This window comes from Palaemon carinicauda, chromosome 9, assembly GCF_036898095.1.
Source record: "Palaemon carinicauda isolate YSFRI2023 chromosome 9, ASM3689809v2, whole genome shotgun sequence".
NCBI lineage: Eukaryota > Metazoa > Arthropoda > Malacostraca > Decapoda > Palaemonidae > Palaemon > Palaemon carinicauda.
The window spans coordinates 18,924,351-18,942,525 of record NC_090733.1 but is presented as its reverse complement, the minus strand read 5'-3'; the positions used below and the strand labels follow the sequence as shown (position 1 = coordinate 18,942,525).

The 18,175-nt window shown below is 41.9% G+C and overlaps 1 protein-coding gene and 1 long non-coding RNA gene across 2 annotated transcripts; both read left to right on the top strand.

The window, feature by feature from the left end:
- Positions 1–10,127: 10,127 nt before the first annotated feature.
- On the top strand, positions 10,128–14,689 carry LOC137646295 (uncharacterized). The gene is made up of 5 exons (XM_068379405.1): positions 10,128–11,018; positions 11,346–11,541; positions 11,722–12,330; positions 12,457–12,572; positions 14,546–14,689. The coding sequence occupies exons 1-5, from the start codon at positions 10,128–10,130 to the stop codon at positions 14,687–14,689; spliced, it is 1,956 nt and encodes a 651-aa protein (XP_068235506.1).
- A 1,130-nt stretch (positions 14,690–15,819) lies between these two features.
- On the top strand, positions 15,820–16,746 carry LOC137646764 (uncharacterized). Its single transcript, XR_011045451.1, has 3 exons — positions 15,820–15,883; positions 16,042–16,106; positions 16,556–16,746. It is a non-coding gene; the product is annotated as an uncharacterized lncRNA (long non-coding RNA).
- Positions 16,747–18,175: the final 1,429 nt, after the last annotated feature.

The following is an 18,175-nucleotide window of genomic DNA, read 5'->3' as shown; positions in this document are numbered from 1 at the left end:
GATTGCATTGTTATCATCAAGTTTATTTAGAACACGTCAAAACAAGATATGAGGTCTGTTTAAAACAACATAAAAAAAAAGAAAAAAAAAAATCCTACTCATTATCTCGGGGGAGGGGGGACGTCGCTTATTCAGGGGTAAGGGGGTACACTCTGATTGACACTTTTGAAAACTACCTCTTCCGGAACCAAATATATGTGTGCCTGATGATGTTCAAACACTACTTTATTAATAATGCTTTGTAATCGTTTCAAAAAATACCTTTACCGGTGCGGTTTTGAATCATCCATTGTACTTTGAACTGTGTTTGTCATTAGCGTTTTTCAAAAACTTTTCAGCGGTTCACATTATTCTCCTTAAGAGATTTAGTAAATAGACACGTATTGCTCAGTTGAATACTTTAGCAATTGTTGCGAATCAATCAGAACCGTGGTAACACAGGATGGTGTCCAAACAATAAAAAGAAAGGCGTGTTCCGGAGCGAGGAATTATATGTAATGTTCACACCTAGCTCAGATGTGGGAAGAATGGCGTACCAATGACGGGGTTTATAAGCCACTAAGTAACGCAAAATTCTTAGCACTTCACTATTGTAAGATTCCATTATTCCATTAGCTGAAGTCCTATATGCGTGACCATTACCACCACCTTATTTATAAACTCGATACTATTATCACTTATAAAATTTTTCAGGTAACCAAACATACTAATGAAAGAGCACACCACCTTTGCTAATGAATTTGCTCATTTATCCAACATTGCATAAGTATGAGTACAACGAGTAAATGCATCCACAAATACACACATATACTTATGTTGTGTTATACACGTAGATAATGGTCCTACCACATCCATATGTACCCTTTAAAATGCAATAGGAATCACAGGCGACTTTCTGGATCCCGGTACTATGTTTTTATGTTTTTGGAAACAGTTATCAGCATGAAAATATTTCATATACCCTTTCTATAAATGTTTTCAGTCCCAACCAAAGGAAAGATGCACGTGCTCTCCTTAATGTCCTATCAATAACCAAATGCCCTGCAAAATGACTTACATTTACAATGTGGATAGCTCGCATAATTAAAAAGGGAGGAAGAACTTCCCGTACAGAAAAATTTCCCTCCTCTCTTATCGTAATCACAATATGAGTTATAATTCTCCATAAGAAAAATTCTCAGGAAGCACATTCAGAAATGATGGATGGATATTTGATTCCTCTTTAATTACTACACACACTCTTCCCATCCATTCCTCTTTTTTTTCCCCTCTCGTCCTTCCTTTACCGCCTAGGTCAATCACATCTGCATCATATAGGCAGTTATGTCCTCTCTGACCAACACCCATTTATGTTTACTATTTCCCCACCTCTCTCTCTCTCTCTCTCTCTCTCTCTCTCTCTCTCTCTCTCTCTCTCTCTTGTCGTTCTCATTTCCTGACTGCTCCTCGCGTTAATTCACATCCCATTTTCTAATTTGATTGGACCCATCAACATTTTGGATTTTTTTTTATTTAATACCTCTTTTGTGGCCTAGTAGGAATTCTTATTACTGCAGCTCAAGAGAGGGCATCAGTTACCTTGGGAGCTTAACCTTCTATGTGGTCAAAACCGTTTATGTTAGACAATCTTTCATTCTATCTCGATTTTCTAGATGTGGTCTCTTTTGTTGAATAAATCACGTCAGGCCCGATGATCACTCAACAACTTAATTTGCTGGCTTAATGTAAAGAACCAATGTCTCTCAAGAACCAATAGAATAGCCAATGCCTCTCGATCGAAGGTACTATAATTCTTTTCTGATTCCTTTTGATGCCCTGGGAGCAAAACAAATGAGTCGCCCTCTACCCTTATCGTTTCATTGAGAAATTACTTCATCAATACCTACGCTACTCGCATCTGTTGTCACTAAAAACGAGCAATCAAATCTAGGATACACGAGTAGCTCTTCATTAGTTAAGGCAGCTTCCAAATGGTTAATGGCCCTCTCTTCATCCACTCCACAATTTATTACTATTGTTTCTTTAAATCACTTACGGGTCTTACCATCTCGCCAAATCGTAATGGATTTACGATAATACCCAGCGAGGTCAAGGAACCCACCTACTTCATTAGGGGAACGTAGCCTTAAGAAATCTCTAATAGTTTCTACTTTACTGGGCTGGGTTGGATACCTCATGGGGTTATTATATGACCTAAAAAATTCGACCTGTTTCCCGGAAAAATTGCACTTTGATAATTTTCTTTCAAACCATTATGGTGGGATGCTTCTAAAACTTAACGAATATTGTTATTATGTTTTTTTCTTCTATTTATCTTGTAAATATAATATCGTCTTAAAAAAAAATGTAGCCATTCAAGGGAGACAACACTGCAATAATTACTCTTGAAAAATGACCGGGACCTTTTTTAACCCCGAAATAAAGAAAATTAAACTGAAATAGGTGATCATTAGCTATAAATGCCATTTTGTATTTACTGTCTTCCTGAATGGGTATTTGATGGTATACAGATTTGAAATAGATAGTAGTGAAATATTTAGTATCCTGTACCCTTACGAGTAATTCTTCAATCAAGGGAATGTAGATGCATTTTCCTTACTGACTGCTTTGAACTTCCGATAATCAACACACAATCTTACAGAGCCCTCCTTTTTCGTAACTACTACAATTGGAGAAGCCCCCGGGGATTTGCTCTACTCTATAATTCCTTGTCCCCTTAAATTACTAATTTCCTTTTCTATCTCTCCCTGAAAAGGAATAGGTACCTTATAAGGCATTGACCTGATTCGCTCCGCAAGCCCCATTTATATACTAAAGGGAAATCAATCAATCTTCCCATATTGCCTGTCTTCAATTGCAATTACATCGTGATAATTACTAAATAAGTTACTAACTACAGGTTGATATTCTGCCGGATATAGTTTTCACGCTTGAATGATCAAGTTCTGAGTGCATTCGTCTGTGCGGGCTAGAGTTGTGGCTCCCAAGATCCCATTATTAGTAATTTCACATAACTCTATTTCACAAACAGAATCGCTTCCTAACACAACTCTTTCATTTGACAAATTAACTATTGTGATATCCGCTTTGTTCTCTTTTATTTCTGACAAGTCCTCTAAGATTACGTGTGCCTATTTTGCATGGTGTTTAATTACGACCTTGGTTTCCTCACTGAGAGGTTGAGATAGGGTTGCTGATGCACTTGTAACCATCTGGGGAGGCAATACGTCTCCTTTTTCAGGTACAGCTGTTGCCTTACCATCTTGTCTCTCCTTTCCCTCACAAACACGTAATCTCTCATGACTTTCTATCAGCAAAATACACCCTTCTGCTATTTATGTTATTCTGTCTTTTTCCCCACAAATGTATATTCTATTTTTCATAATAAAATCCAGACCAAGTATAGCTTCAATTCCTGGAACTCCCAAGACAGGCAAAGTAAAAAAAAAAAATCATCTGTAAACTTCACAGAAGCCACCTTGAAGTTGACAATCGTTGTATGCCTTGCCTGTAGTTTATTTCCTCCCGGCATGTCGAGGATGATGGGTGCCTCTGACTGTGGTGGGTTTGAAGAGCTTCCTTTTTCAAGAAGCGGGGAGCTAGGTCCTGTGTCGATCAACACTCGGATGGACTTATCTGGTAGGTCAATCCTGATTACTAAAATTCCTAGCCGGCAATTTGTATCACGACACTAGCTAACGACCTCGCTTGCAATACCGTTGCCCCCTACTCCTGTACCTAGTGCTGAGTGTGGGGAGGTTGGTGGTACCTAAGGAGGTGCCAGTGCCTTCCTCATATTAGTCATCGCTTCTTCAACTGCTGTATTTGCTGTCATGAGGGGACCTCCATCTCCCTTGTCTCCCCCTTCCTTTGCTTCCTTTCCCTCTGATATCGGGCGGGGGGTTGTGTATTTGTACCACAACCCGGCCGCCCTTCGCGTTTACTGTTCGTTACTCTCGAGACAGATGACTGTAACAAGTGTAACAGCGGTGAGATCCTTTGGTGGGGCACTCCACTCATTGGTGCCCTTCTCCCCCACACTGCTTTTATCTGAAGACTCTTCTCACCTGCTGTCTTTGTTCTCCACTCCAACGTTTTGGGAATTAGTGGCGGCCTCTCATTGCATATGTTTCATGGCTGCCAACTTTCCGGAATCAGTATAGTTATTTTCTGTCATTCTTTTTTCTGGTAAACTGTCTAGAATGTTTTGTATCCCAATCACTACATCTGCTAATGAGTGATTGTCATCATATAAATAACCAAATAGATATGGGTTTACTAATATGTGAATATGCTGACAGGAAATTGCTTGTTTATCACCTTCTGGGAGATTGGCACTCTGTGTTGCAAACGAACCACAATCTCGAAAAATACAAATTGAAAAACTGAGAACTGACTCACGCTCCCGAATTTTTCTTTCATATCCCCTTTCCTGGCATCGGATAAGGTGTATTTCTCAATTAAATTTTGTTTTATTTCAGTATAACTTCTTAAACTATCTTGTGGCTAACATATTACCTCCCTTTCCAGAGTATATTTAAGCAATCTAATTACTTGAATTTCTTCTTCTCTTTCTGACCGCCCCTATGTAGCTACTACAAAGTCTCAGAAACACTTTGATAGATTGAAACCCTTCATCAGGCCACTGATTGTCAAAAAGCCTAACTCTTGCCTGTAGTTCTGCCAGTTTTCAAAATATCACGTTTAGACTGTTACTCGGCTGTTCATGTGTGCTTTCACTCGTGTGCGTTTGAACTTCGTTTATATACCTTAGAGAAGCTGTGGTTATATATATATATATATATATATATATATATATATATATATATATATATATATATATATATATATATATACAGTGATGCCTCAGGATACGAAAGTAATCCGTTCAGGATACGGTTTCGTATCCTGATTTTCTCGTATCCTGAGTCGCGTTTTACATGTAAATAGCCTAATCCGTTCCAAGCCTTACGAAAAGACACCTTTTCTTTCATAAACACGCTAAACTGTAGTGATAAACATACAATGCAGTCATTTCTCTCATTCAATAATTAACCCAACCGTTAAAAACAGCATAATCCATTCCAGAAACCACCATGAGATTATTCAATAATGTAGTTATAGCCTAGTTATCCCCTCCAAGCCCTAAGAAAACGATCCGTTTTCTTTACTACTGTACAAAAGATACGGTACTGTATGTAAAGCATATGGATCAGTGAAGGTGTATTGTTACCTGTACGTACACCTAAATTAAGGATTGATACCCTGAAAAAAAGGTTACAGTTAATTAACAAAAAAAAAGTTGAAACTTACCTTTTGATTGAGACGATGTCCGATAGCGAAGTCGCGGCAGAGGAGGATGGCATAAGGCATAAAACATAACAAGTGACAGACTACGTACAGTAATTTACGCACTTAACACATTAGCACTTAAACTGTACGAAATAAAAAAAATGGCAGAAATAATTAACACTCAACATTACGTATGGAAAACTATAAAATGAAAGAAAAAATTACTTTAACACTTAACGGTAACATAAAACTTAAAATCGAATTTTTTTTTTTTGCTTTTTTATAACTTTACGTTTTTCATATTTTCTAAATTTCTTTTACTTCTTCATCACTTTCTTTTTTCTGTTTCTTTTCTTTACTTTCACCTTCTAATTCTTCATCACTTCCTCTTTTCTGTTCCTTTTCTTCACTTTCACCTTCGTCTTGGCCTACTAATATTGCTGGCCTCTTTAATAAGAAACTATCCATTGAAGCTTGTTTCTGCCTACTTTTCAACACATTTCTAAAATGCGTTAGGCAAACGTCATTGCAGTGTTGAAGCGCACGGTTGGTATAAACTTTTTCTGGATGTTCCTTTTCGACGTAGTCAGCCATTTTATGGAAACATGCGAGAATTTCCTTAATGTCTGACGTTTTCAAAGGTGTAACATCCTCCTCATCACCGCTAGAGAACTGCTCTTGAACAACACTCATTTGCATCGTCTCCAACTCCTTCAGGTCGTCCGTCGTCAACTCCTCGTGGTGCTCCTCGATAAGTTCATCTATATCCTCGGCGCTAACTTCCAGCCCCATGGACGTACCAAGATGTACGTCAGCCACCTCAGACTGCTGAATGGGTTCAGGATCATCAACAATCTCGGCTTCGCCTCCAGGCTTCCCGAACCCCTCGAAGTCTCATGCAGAGACAACATCAGGCCACAGCTTCCTCCAAGATGAGATCAGGGTACGCCTCGAAACTTCCTGCCAAGCGAGATCGATGAGTTTAAGGCATATCACGATATTAAAGTGATCTTTCCAGAATTCACGCAGAGTGAAGTTTGTACTTTCTGTGACTTGGAAACATCTCTGGAAGAGATGCTTCGTGTACAATTTTTTGAAATTAGAAATAACTTGCTGGTCCATGGGCTGGAGGAGAGTGGTGGTGGTAGGCGGTAGATACATGACCTTTATGAAGGAATACTCGGCTAGAAGATATTCCTCGAGGCCAGGAGGGTGAGCTGGAGCATTGTCCAACACCAGCAGACATTTCATAGGGAGGCGCTTTTCTTCCAAATATTTTCGGACAGTCGGACCAAAGCAGACATTCACCCAATCAATAAAAAGTTTCCTCGTTACCCAGGCTTTAGCATTCGCCCTCCACATCACGGGAAGGTTCTCCTTGATGACTTTGTGGGCTTTGAAGGCTCGGGGATTTTCAGAATGGTACACCAGCAGGGGCTTTATCTTGCAGTCCCCACTGCCGTTTGCGCAAAAAGCAAGGGTAAGCCTGTCCTTCATAGGCTTATGTCCGGGTAGCCTCTTCTCCTCCACCGTGATGAACGTCCAATGAGGAATTTTCTTCCAGAAAAGCCCAGTTTCGTTGGAATTGAAAACTTGCTGCGAACTGTAGCCTTCCTGCAGAGTCAACTCTTCAAACGTTTTAACAAAGGCTTCGGTGGCCTTTGTGTCCGAGCTGGCTACCTCCCCATGCCGTACCACTGAATGAATACCAGTCCTTTTCTTGAATTTCTTGAACCACCCCCGAGAAGCCTTGAACTCTGGGGGTTCCTGCTGGGATGTTCCTTCTCCTGCCCCTTCTTCGGCCTGAGAACGCACGAGATCACCAAAAATGGCGGAGGCCTTCTGACAAATTGTAGTCTTAGTGATGGTGTCTCCTGAGATCTCTTTGTCTTTGATCCACACAAGAAGCAGCCTCTCCATCTCGTCATGCACGTGGGTTCTCTTGTTGGAGAAAATAGAGACGCCATTAGAAGGTGTCGCTGCTTTGATGGCCGCCTTCTGCTTCAGGATGGTGCCTATCGTAGATGGATTCTGGCCATACACCTTGGCGATCGCACTTAAACGCATGCCAGACTCGTACTTTTTCACGCTTTCGAGTTTCGTCTCCATCGAGAGCATCATCTTCTTCTTTCCTTCGGCAACATTCTTGGGACCCATGGCTACAGTATTAAGCTCAATACGTAATACACTACGTATGTTATATACAGTACTATGTATAGTAAACACTAATACAGTACAGTGCACAGTAACGAATGTTTAATAATGATAACACGTGGCGTACGAATGTATTTAACACTACGTCATACAAGCGAAAGCACACAATGTCTGTTAACGATACCGCAGTCAGAACGAAAAGAGAGAGAGAGATGAACGCCCGTGCGTATGCAAGGTGGGATAGTTGCCGACCAATAGGAAAGCAGGATCTTATGGCGTCAGCTAGCATCTGAGTAGGGAGATAACCAATGGGTGAGCGGGAGGCTGTAAGAGAGTTTACCCAAGTTCAAAGTCTGGCGGCGCGCACTTTTTAAAATTACTCTCGGCGACGAGTTGGGATCTCGTAAGCTTTTCGTATCCTGAAATTTTATTCGTATACTGGGGCATAAAAATCTTCAAATCGCTTTTCGTATCCTGAATTTTTTGTAAGCAGAAACTTTTGTATCCAGAGGTATCACTGTATATATATATATATATATATATATATATATATATATACATATATATATACATATATATATATATATATATATATATATATATATATATATATATATATATATATATATATGTATATATATATATATGTGTGTGTGTGTGTGTGTGTGAGTATGTGTTCCAAGCCTTTTATGGAAAATATGAATATGTATATGTGTTTTATACAGTGAGATCGATTACCTTTTTTAGGAGTATATTGATTGTCATAAATTGTATGAGATGACTGAACTCTGTTATAGGAGACGTGTCTTAGCTCTGATAGGTGATGTGTCTAAAGCCGAATGGTAAGAGTATATTGCCATCACAGTGGAGATTTCCACAAATTTTGTTGTTTGGGCATATTGACAGACCAATATTGTATGACTTGCTCAGACGGAGTGGCAGTACCAATCGAACGTTCACAAGACGAACATGGTACTCTTTGTGCCTAGCGTATTCACGAACCTTTTATCATAACTTGGAAAAAAACCCATGTTCTGATGTCTTTTTCCAAGTTATGATAAAAGGTTCGTGAATACGATAGGCACAAAGAGTACCATATTCGTCTTGTGAACGTTCGATTGGTACTGCCACTCCATCTGAGCAAGTCATACAATATTGGTCTGTCAATATGCCCAAACAACAAAATTTGTGGAAATCTCCACTGTGATGGCAATATACTCTTACCATTCGGCTTTAGACACATCACCTATCAGATTATCTTATAAATATAAGATATTGACGAAGTTCATCGAGGAAATTGTCCTGTAGTGTAATATTTTTTTTGGAGTGACAATTATTTTTTTTTTTTTATGACAGAGGAGTTGATGTTTAATTAAAAATAGCATGGAAATTTTGCATTTGAACTTGAGTAGTTTATTTGTAAGGCAAATATCTCGAAGGTGAGCAGGAACATATGTGTGTAGTGCATTAAGACTTGGAGAAAGTCAGAATGTTGGGTTCTCAGATCATTATTCATGTATTTTGAGTTGATTTAGTAATATCTGTTCGTCGAGGGAAACCTTGTGGAATTTTTATAATGTGGTCCCTTGGTTCTGTATTGGTTTGGGAATAATCGTCTATAGGTCCTCATAACTGGTTTAGGTTAATGGTATCACAGGTTTGCTTTAATACTTAAGTTTATTCTGTGTGTGTGGCATGAAAATATTTCTTGGAAGGTCCAATTTAGAACCCATTCAAATGAGAACTTAGCATGTAACGTTACGGTTACCCAATTTAACTTTACTAATTTGTGGATTATCTATATGAAGAAACCATTTCCAACGTCGGTTACGGGCGCTGTAATCCTAAGCCAATGGTCATTAGAGTTCTCAGTTTGACAGATGTTAGTTTGTTGCATGCTGCATGGTATTAGAACTTAGGTATAACAAGGAGGGGTTTAGCTATTTCAGGTAGAAGTTATTTCAGGTAGGAGATCTTTCAGGTAAAGGCTGGGAGATGTCAAATAGAAGTTATTTCAGGTAAAGGCTAGGATATGTCAAATAGAAGTTATTTCAGGTAGGAGATCTTCCAGGTAAAGGCTAGGACATGTCAAATAGGAGTTCTTTCAGGTAGGAGGCTGGGCCACGAGACATTGATACATTTAGGGATTGCTCTCTAGGCTTAGAGGATTTAGGCAGTCGCAACATAGGTACTGTTAGTGGTCTTCATTGAGTAGTGCAGGTTCTCGGCCACTCATCGGTTAGGTCAGCTACGATTCAACTAGGAAATTTTGTTAGCTCATAGGGAGTGCCGGAACGGGGCCTAGGAAAATGGAGACCCTAAAGGTTGCGCAATTGAGAGAGGAGTTGGAAGTTAGAGGCCTCCCAAACGGAGGGAACAAGTCTGAATTGTGTCAGCGTCTAAGTGAAGCCCTAGAGAAGGATGGCGTAGAGGTACAGGAGTTTTTGCAGGGACTTGAGGTTAGGCAGGATAGTGGAGCTAATCAGGGCCATAAGGTAGGCGAGTGCGCTGAAGAGCCCCGGGAAGAGGAAGGACATTTAAATTTGGGGGATAGCGCATCAGTCATTGGTATGCAATCTGTTGCTTCCGGGAGATCTCAGCGGTCGCGCGCGAGTTCTACTGGGAGCAGACGTGTATTATTAGCTGCTTCTAGAGCCAGGTTGGCAGCACAATTACGGGCGATGAAGGAGATAAACTCCATAGAGCGAGAGGAAGCAACGCTAAAATCTAAGAGGGAGATGGAGATAAAGGCCATAGAGCGAGAGGAAGCAGCGCTAAAATCTAAGAGGGAGATGCTCGGTTTAGAGGCAGAGTTAGCTGGAGTGGAGGCAAAGGAGAAGGCCTTAAGAGAACTGAAGGAGAAGGAAAAAGAAATAACTCACATCCCTAGGATAAGGGAACACACAAACCCTGATGTAAGCGGGAGTGAGAGACCCATGCATTTGAATACGGAAGCGCCCGAGATTGGGTTAAGTGGATGCTGTTGCTCGGGCGGGAATGACCAAAGGGACTTGAGCAATAAGGAAGTCAAGCAGGCGCTAATCTCTTGCAGTCTTAAAAGCTTGATGCCCAAGCAAGATATAGCTAAGTTTGATGGGGATCGTACAAAGTATTTTAAGTTCATTCGCTCATTTGATGAAGTCTTTAGTAACCAGTTGATGAATGATAAGGAAAGGCTGAGGTACCTGGATTTATACACGACAGGCATGCCAAATGATATTGTGGCATCTTGCATCCACTTAGAAGCTTCAGAGGGCTATAAGCAGGCAAGGAAGTTGCTGGAGGAGCGATATGGCAACCTTGAACAGATAGCCACCGCGTTTGTGGAAAAGATCATTAAATGGAAAGATATAAGGGAAAACAACGCGGAAGAGTATGACGAGTACTCGGTGGCACTCAAAACTTGCAGGAATGCAATTTCGTGCGTCCCTTATGTCATTGCCGAATTACAAAATTCAAAAACAATGAGGTTGATCCTTAGCAAGTTCTCCTTAAGGGTGCAGACTCGATGGTGTAGAGTTGCTGATAAGATTATTGAGAAAAAGAAGAGGACTGTGTCGTTTGATGATTTGGTAAGTTTTATTGAAGGAGAGGCTAGGGTCTTGAACCTATTTCAGAGGGGCAGAAGGGAAGACACCCCTCGGGTAGGAGAAAGAAAAGCACCAAGCAAGGCTGAGTGTTCAACTAAGGCTAGGAAAGTTTCATGTAACAGAACTGCCCCGCTTTCATGTTGGTACTGTACAGGACCCCATATAGTGGATGAATGCCACCAAATATCTCAAATGGGACCTGAGGAAAAACTGGGAGCCATAAGGGAGTTGGGGCTCTGTTTTGGCTGTCTGAGAAGTGGTCATAGGTCTCAGTATTGCAGAAACAGGAAAAGTTGTAACATGTGCAAGGGAAATCACCCAACTCTGTTGCATCGACACCAGGAAGTAGAAGTAGTCCAAGGAGTAGAAGTGGTCCAAGGAGTAGAAGTGGTTCAAGAAGTAGAAGTGGTAGGATCTGAGCGCTCAAATAGAGCCTTTGTGGCTCAGGAGGAAGGAACACATGACAAAATTGCTATGTTCAGGGCAGTGAGAGGAGGTAGCATTGGTACAGGGATATCAGTTGTGCCGATAAGGATTAGGTCAACGGAAGGAAGGGAGGTTTTCACGAAGGCTTTCTTGGACAATGGGAGTTCCACATGCTTTGTCTCGGAAGCTTTAATGCAGACCCTAGGCAGCACTGAGAGGCAGGACGTTAAGGTGAATGTTGAAACCATCAACGGAGTAGGGGAAGTTGCATGCAGCCTAGTCTCGGGATTGTCAGTATTGGACTATGAGGGCAAGACTTGCATTACACTCCCCCCGGTGTTGAGTGCCCCTCGCATACCAATTGATGAGTGTGATGTGGTCAGGTCCGGAGATCTGGAACGCTGGCCACACTTGCGAGAGATTTACATCCCAGAGGTAGAAGCTAAGGCAGGTTTACTAATTGGGAACAATGTGCCTCACCTGCTTGAGCCAAGGGAAGTTATTAATTCAACACGCCTCCATGAACCCCATGCCATACGAACATTATTGGGCTGGGTGGTATGTGGAGCAAAGGACAAAAGGTGTCAAGAGCATGTCAATAGGATCCAAGTGACAAGCAAGCGCCTTGAGTTAGACCGCATGCTGGTTGAGAGTTATAATCGCGAGTATGACGATGTTGCATCTAACAGAAGGGAAATGTCTGTAGAGGACAGGAAATGGCTAGAGATAATAGAGAAATGGGTTAGAACTGTAGGAGGAAGTTACGAGGTGCCATTGCCTCTGCGTGGCAATCATGGGCCATTGCCAGAAACAAGGGACATCGCATTGCGTCGTATGCACAGCCTTCGTAAGAAGCTAGTGAAGGATGGTAACTACGCTAAGCAGTATAGTGCCTTCATGAGAGAGATGCAACAGAAAGGCTATGCTGAGCGAGTGACTGCAGCCAGCCCGGGAAATGTGTGGTACATTCCTCATTTTGGTGTGCAACATCCAGACAAGCCAGACAAGGTCCATGTTGTATTTGACTGTGCAAGCAAGGTGGAGGGTACATCATTGAATGACCTACTATTGCAGGGACCTGATATGAAAAACTCTCTGTTGGGTGTGTTGGTAAAGTTTAGGGGAGGTCTATTTGCCTATACAGGAGATATAAATACTATGTTCTATCTTGTACGGGTACCAGAGCATCAGCGGGATTACCTCAGGATCTTTTGGTGGGAAAATAGTCTTGACAAGGAACCCAAAGAGTGGAGAATGGCAGTCCACCTGTTCGGGGCCTGCTCTTCTCCGAGCATTGCAAACTTCATGCTGAAACAGACGGCAAGCGACTTTGGGAATGAATTTTCAGAGGAAGCACGGTTCACAGTTGCCAACAATTTTTATGTAGATGACTGCTTGAGAGCCGAGGATCGCAAAGATGCACTGTTAGTCAATTTGTTAGAGGTTAAGGAGCTCTGCAAGAAAGGGGGATTTACATTGACAAAGTTCAGCAGCCCTTGTGTGGAGGTTATGTCATCGATCCCGAGGGAGTGGTACAGTAGGAGCACCTCAGAGCTTATAGAGGGATCAGAGTCACATAAAACAAAGGCTTTGGGAGTACAGTGGGACTTGGCCACTGATGAATTGGGTGTCCGAGCAGAGCTAATATCAGTTCCAAGGACTAAGCGGGACCTGTTGTCAGCCATAGCCTCGATTTACGATCCACTTGGAATATTGGCGCCAGTTTTAATCGAGGGTAGGGTCATCATGCAGGACCTCTGCCGATTAAAGATGGCTTGGGACATGGAGTTGGACCCTGACACTACGGACCGTATCAAGGCGTGGGCAAAGAGGCTGAGCCAGACCAGTGGGACAAGTGTGCCCAGAAGCCTGAAGGTTATTCCATGGGAATCAGCCACCCTAGTACAGTTGCATTTGTTCTCAGATGCAAGCGTCATGGCTTTGGGAGTAGTGGCATACTTGCGGGTCTCGGATCCGTGGGGAAACGTATCCTGCAGATTCATCATGGGAAAGGCAAGGGTAGCACCATTGAAGCATGTTTCAGTGCCCCGCCTAGAACTTAGTACAGCGGTACTGGCCGTAAGACTAGGAAGCACTATTCTGACCATGATAGATTTCAGGGTAGATGGGGTCTATTATTGGAACGACTCAACAACCGTCTTGCGATATATTAGGAATGATCAGGCTAGATACCAGACATTTGTGGCAAACCGTGTCTCTATGATAAGGGAGGGCAGTGATCAGAAAGAGTGGAGGTATGTTAACTCTGAGTGGAACCCAGCAGACGATGCAACACGTTCCAAGCTGTCCGAAAGGTGGAAAAAAGGGCCGGAGTTTTTGCTGAAGGAGGAGTGTTTTTGGCCAACTGAGCCAGCTCAAATGTCAGATGGTGTGGAAGGATTAGAAGTTAAGCGTGAGATAAGACCAACAGGAACTAGAGGCTACCAAATAATTAGTTTCAGGATTGGGATGGACATCAGGCAAACAGGTATGTATAAAATCATCCACCACTATTCCAGGTGGATCAAGCTCCTTAGAACTTTGGGTTGGTTGTTGCTATTTGGTAGGTACATTATTTATAAACACAGGCAGCTGCTCAGCGAGCTATATATGCATTTGTCCACCGAAATTATTAGCTTGGCGGAGACGGTGGTAGTGCAGGTAACACAGCGTGTTGATTACGAGTTAGAGATAGAGAGCCTTGAGAAGGGAGGAACTATTAGGGCCTCTTGCTCCCTAAGAAGGTTGAAACCAATCCTAAGAAATGGGCTTCTGTGCGTTGGAGGTAGGTTATCTTCGGCAAATATCTCTCCAAGCGAAAGGCATCCAATTATTTTGCCGTATAAGGGACACTTGACAGACATGGTGATCCAGTATTATCATGAGCATTCTAACCATATGGGTGTATTGCATGTTTTGAGCCTGATGAGGGAGAAATTTTGGGTAATTAAGGGCCATGCAGCAGTGCGACGTGTGCTGAGTAGATGTGTCAGGTGTCGCAGGGCACACGGAAAGGTTATCGAGCAGCTAATGGCCGATCTACCACCTGATCGTGTGGAGTCGGAAAAACCCCCATTTTATAGCACCGGGGTGGACCTTTTTGGGCCATTCTTCGTAAAACGAGGCAGAGCACAGATGAAGCATTGGAGAGTTATATTCACTTGTTTGAACATGAGGGCCATACACTTGGAGGTGGCCTCAAATCTCACATCAGATTCATTCATTAGTGCCTTCAGGAGGTTTTTGGCTCGTCGTGGTCAGGTCAAGACAGTTAGATGCGACTGCGGCACTAATATTGTGGGATCGCGGAAAGTTCTCGACTCCAGTTATGAGTTCTTGGCAGGAAACAAGGTGCGCAATGAGTTGCTCGGGTGTGGGGTGGAATTTATTCTCAATCCTCCCGGCGCCTCACATTTTGGAGGAGCATGGGATCGGTTGATAGGTACCGTGAGGAGGGTCTTAGATATAGTCTTGGGGACACAGCAATTGGATTATGAAGGGCTATGCACACTCTTTTGTGAAGTGGAGGCAACGGTTAACAGTAGACCCCTTACTGTCGTCACCTCAGACAGTAGAGACCCGGTTCCACTCACACCGAACAAGCTTTTAAACATGGGAGATTCGCCTGTAGGCTGCGACGTTGCAATAGGTAGCCACTCTAAGCAAAGATGGAAGCAGGTGCAGCATATGGCCGAGCAGTTCTGGGCCCGTTGGAAACGTGAGTATCTGTTGGGGTTACAAAAGCGCCAGAAATGGCTCAAAGAGCGACGAAACGTCAGGGTGGGAGACGTAGTCCTTATGGTCAAGGAGAATGAAGCACGCTGCCATTGGCCATTGGCTAGAGTAGTGCAGACCAAAGTAGGGAAAGATGGTTTGGTGAGGACGGTGACTGTCAGGAGAGAGGGCAAGGAATACGACAGACCGTTGTCGAAGATTGTTTTAATTTTAGAGGAGGGGACGGATCTAGTGGGCGTTACAGAGCGATAATGTGTTGAACCCCCTTGTTTTCAAGAGGTTTCAAAGGGGCGGGTGTAAACGCAGGGAAGTTTCACGCAGGGAAATTGCACTCAGGGAAATTTCACTCAGGAAAATCTCACTTTTCCCTGCGCAACTTTGAATGACTGTTCGTGGTAAATCCAAAATTTGTAATTAAATTTCGGTCACTAATTGAGGCGTACACGTTATAAAATAACAAGAAAATTAAAATGAGGAAGTTTCCGTCAGAAACAATAATCATGGGGACACCTTTTATATGTTAGTAACAAAAGAAAACAAAAGAACCATCGGTCCATCTCCCGCCACCCATCTGTCAAGCGCTTGGGAAAGCGGCAGGTGGGTCTTTCAAACAGTGTTAGGCGTCGGGAGCAGACGTGTTTGAGAGAATCCACATCGACGACTTTAAGATGGAATTATAATATAAGGTAAGCATCACAGTATTCTGAGATTTAGAGACGAAAAAGGATTGTCAGGGTTGCTGTTTAAATAACAATAGCTATTAGGGTTGCTAATATGATGAAATATAGACACATGAAATAAAGTGAGGGGTGTGCTTGTGTTAACGGTGGCGTATCCTCGGTAGGGACTTGCCTGCGGCCCATGAGGGGATAGAGCTGGACGGTCTTTGCAGTGGACACAAACAAAATTGTAAGTAAGAGATGTTATCAAGAGGTCTTTACAATTTAAGGAGGGAAAATAGAGCTCGTAAGGGATTAAGCTAGATAAAATATGCCACAGACCGAATAACTATTTAGTGAAATTCTCTCATGACTTAATGATGTCTATTAATGCTTAGTGCTTATTTCTTAAAGAGTCGATATATAGCAGAACCAAGGGATTCACCCACCTAGTATTACGAATTTTGTAATCAAGTTATTATACCAGAGGTCTTTATTGGAAATATTAATAAAAATGTGTAACATGCAAGAAATAGAATACAAAGGAATTACCATTACTGACATTATAGCAATAGAGTTTTCCAATAATGTTGTTTGAAATGTGTAGAGAATAGGGTTTTTCTTTAAATATGATTTTTTTTTTTTATTAATTGAAGAATTGTCACCATATGAATTTCTCATTGTATGTAATTTTTCTAGTGACCTTCGACTAAATAAATAATTCAAAATGTCGACGAGTACTAAATAACCCACAAAGAAGAGCCGCCCAGCGAAAGTCAAATTTTGTGTCGTTTTGTGGTACAGCGTGGGTGGAAGTCTGAAGGAGCACGTGGCCCCTCTGGAAAGCTGAGAAAAATAACAAGTCGTCTGCCGACATCATGCAACAAGCTAAGTGGAAGGAAGAATAAAATATAAATAGGCGCAATTAGGTATTAACTGCTTACGTTTAAGATTGGTTGCTGTCAACACGAATGAAAGATTTCATTCACAGGACCCAGATTTATGAGGGATTAAATGTTCGTAAGTTGCAATGCGTGATTATCTTATAAATATAAGATATTGACGAAGTTCATCGAGGAAATTGTCCTGTAGTGTAATATTTTTTTTGGAGTGACAATTATTTTTTTTTTTTTTATGACAGAGGAGTTGATGTTTAATTAAAAATAGCATGGAAATTTTGCATTTGAACTTGAGTAGTTTATTTGTAAGGCAAATATCTCGAAGGTGAGCAGGAACAGATGTGTGTAGTGCATTAAGACTTTGAGAAAGTCAGAATGTTGGGTTCTCAGGTCATTATTCATGTATTTTGAGTTGATTTAGTAATATCTGATCGTCGAGGGAAACCTTGTGGAATTTTTATAATGTGGTCCCTTGGTTCTGTATTGGTTTGGGAATAATCGTCTATAGGTCCTCATAACTGGTTTAGGTTAATGGTATCACAGGTTTGCTTTAATACATAAGTTTATTCTGTGTGTGTGGCATGAAAATATTTCTTGGAAGGTCCAATTTAGAACCCATTCAAATGAGAACTTAGCACGTAACGTTACGGTTACCCAATTTAACTTTACTAATTTGTGGATTATCTATATGAAGAAACCATTTCCAACGTCGGTTACGGGCGCTGTAATCCTAAGCCAATGGTCACTAGAGTTCTCAGTTTGACAGATATTAGTTTGCTGCATGCTGCATGATATTAGAACTTAGGTATAACAAGGAGGGGTTTAGCTATTTCAGGTAGAAGTTATTTCAGGTAGGAGTTCTTTCAGGTAAAGGCTGGGAGATGTCAAATAGAAGTTATTTCAGGTAAAGGCTGGGATATGTCAAATAGAAGTTATTTCAGGTAGGAGATCTTTCAGGTAAAGGCTAGGACATGTCAAATAGGAGTTCTTTCAGGTAGGAGGCTGGGCCACGAGACATTGATACATTTAGGGATTGCTCTCTAGGCTTAGAGGATTTAGGCAGTCGCAACATAGGTACTGTTAGTGGTCTTCATTGAGTAGTGCAGGTTCTCGGCCACTCATCGGTTAGGTCAGCTACGATTCAACTAGGGAATTTTGTTAGCTCATAGGGAGTGCCGGAACGGGGCCTAGGAAAATGGAGACCCTAAAGGTTGCGCAATTGAGAGAGGAGTTGGAAGTTAGAGGCCTCCCAAAAGGAGGGAACAAGTCTGAATTGTGTCAGCGTCTAAGTGAAGCCCTAGAGAAGGATGGCGTAGAGGTACAGGAGTTTTTGCAGGGACTTGAGGTTAGGCAGGATAGTGGAGCTAATCAGGGCCATTAGGTAGGCGAGTGCGCTGAAGAGCCCCGGGAAGAGGAAGGA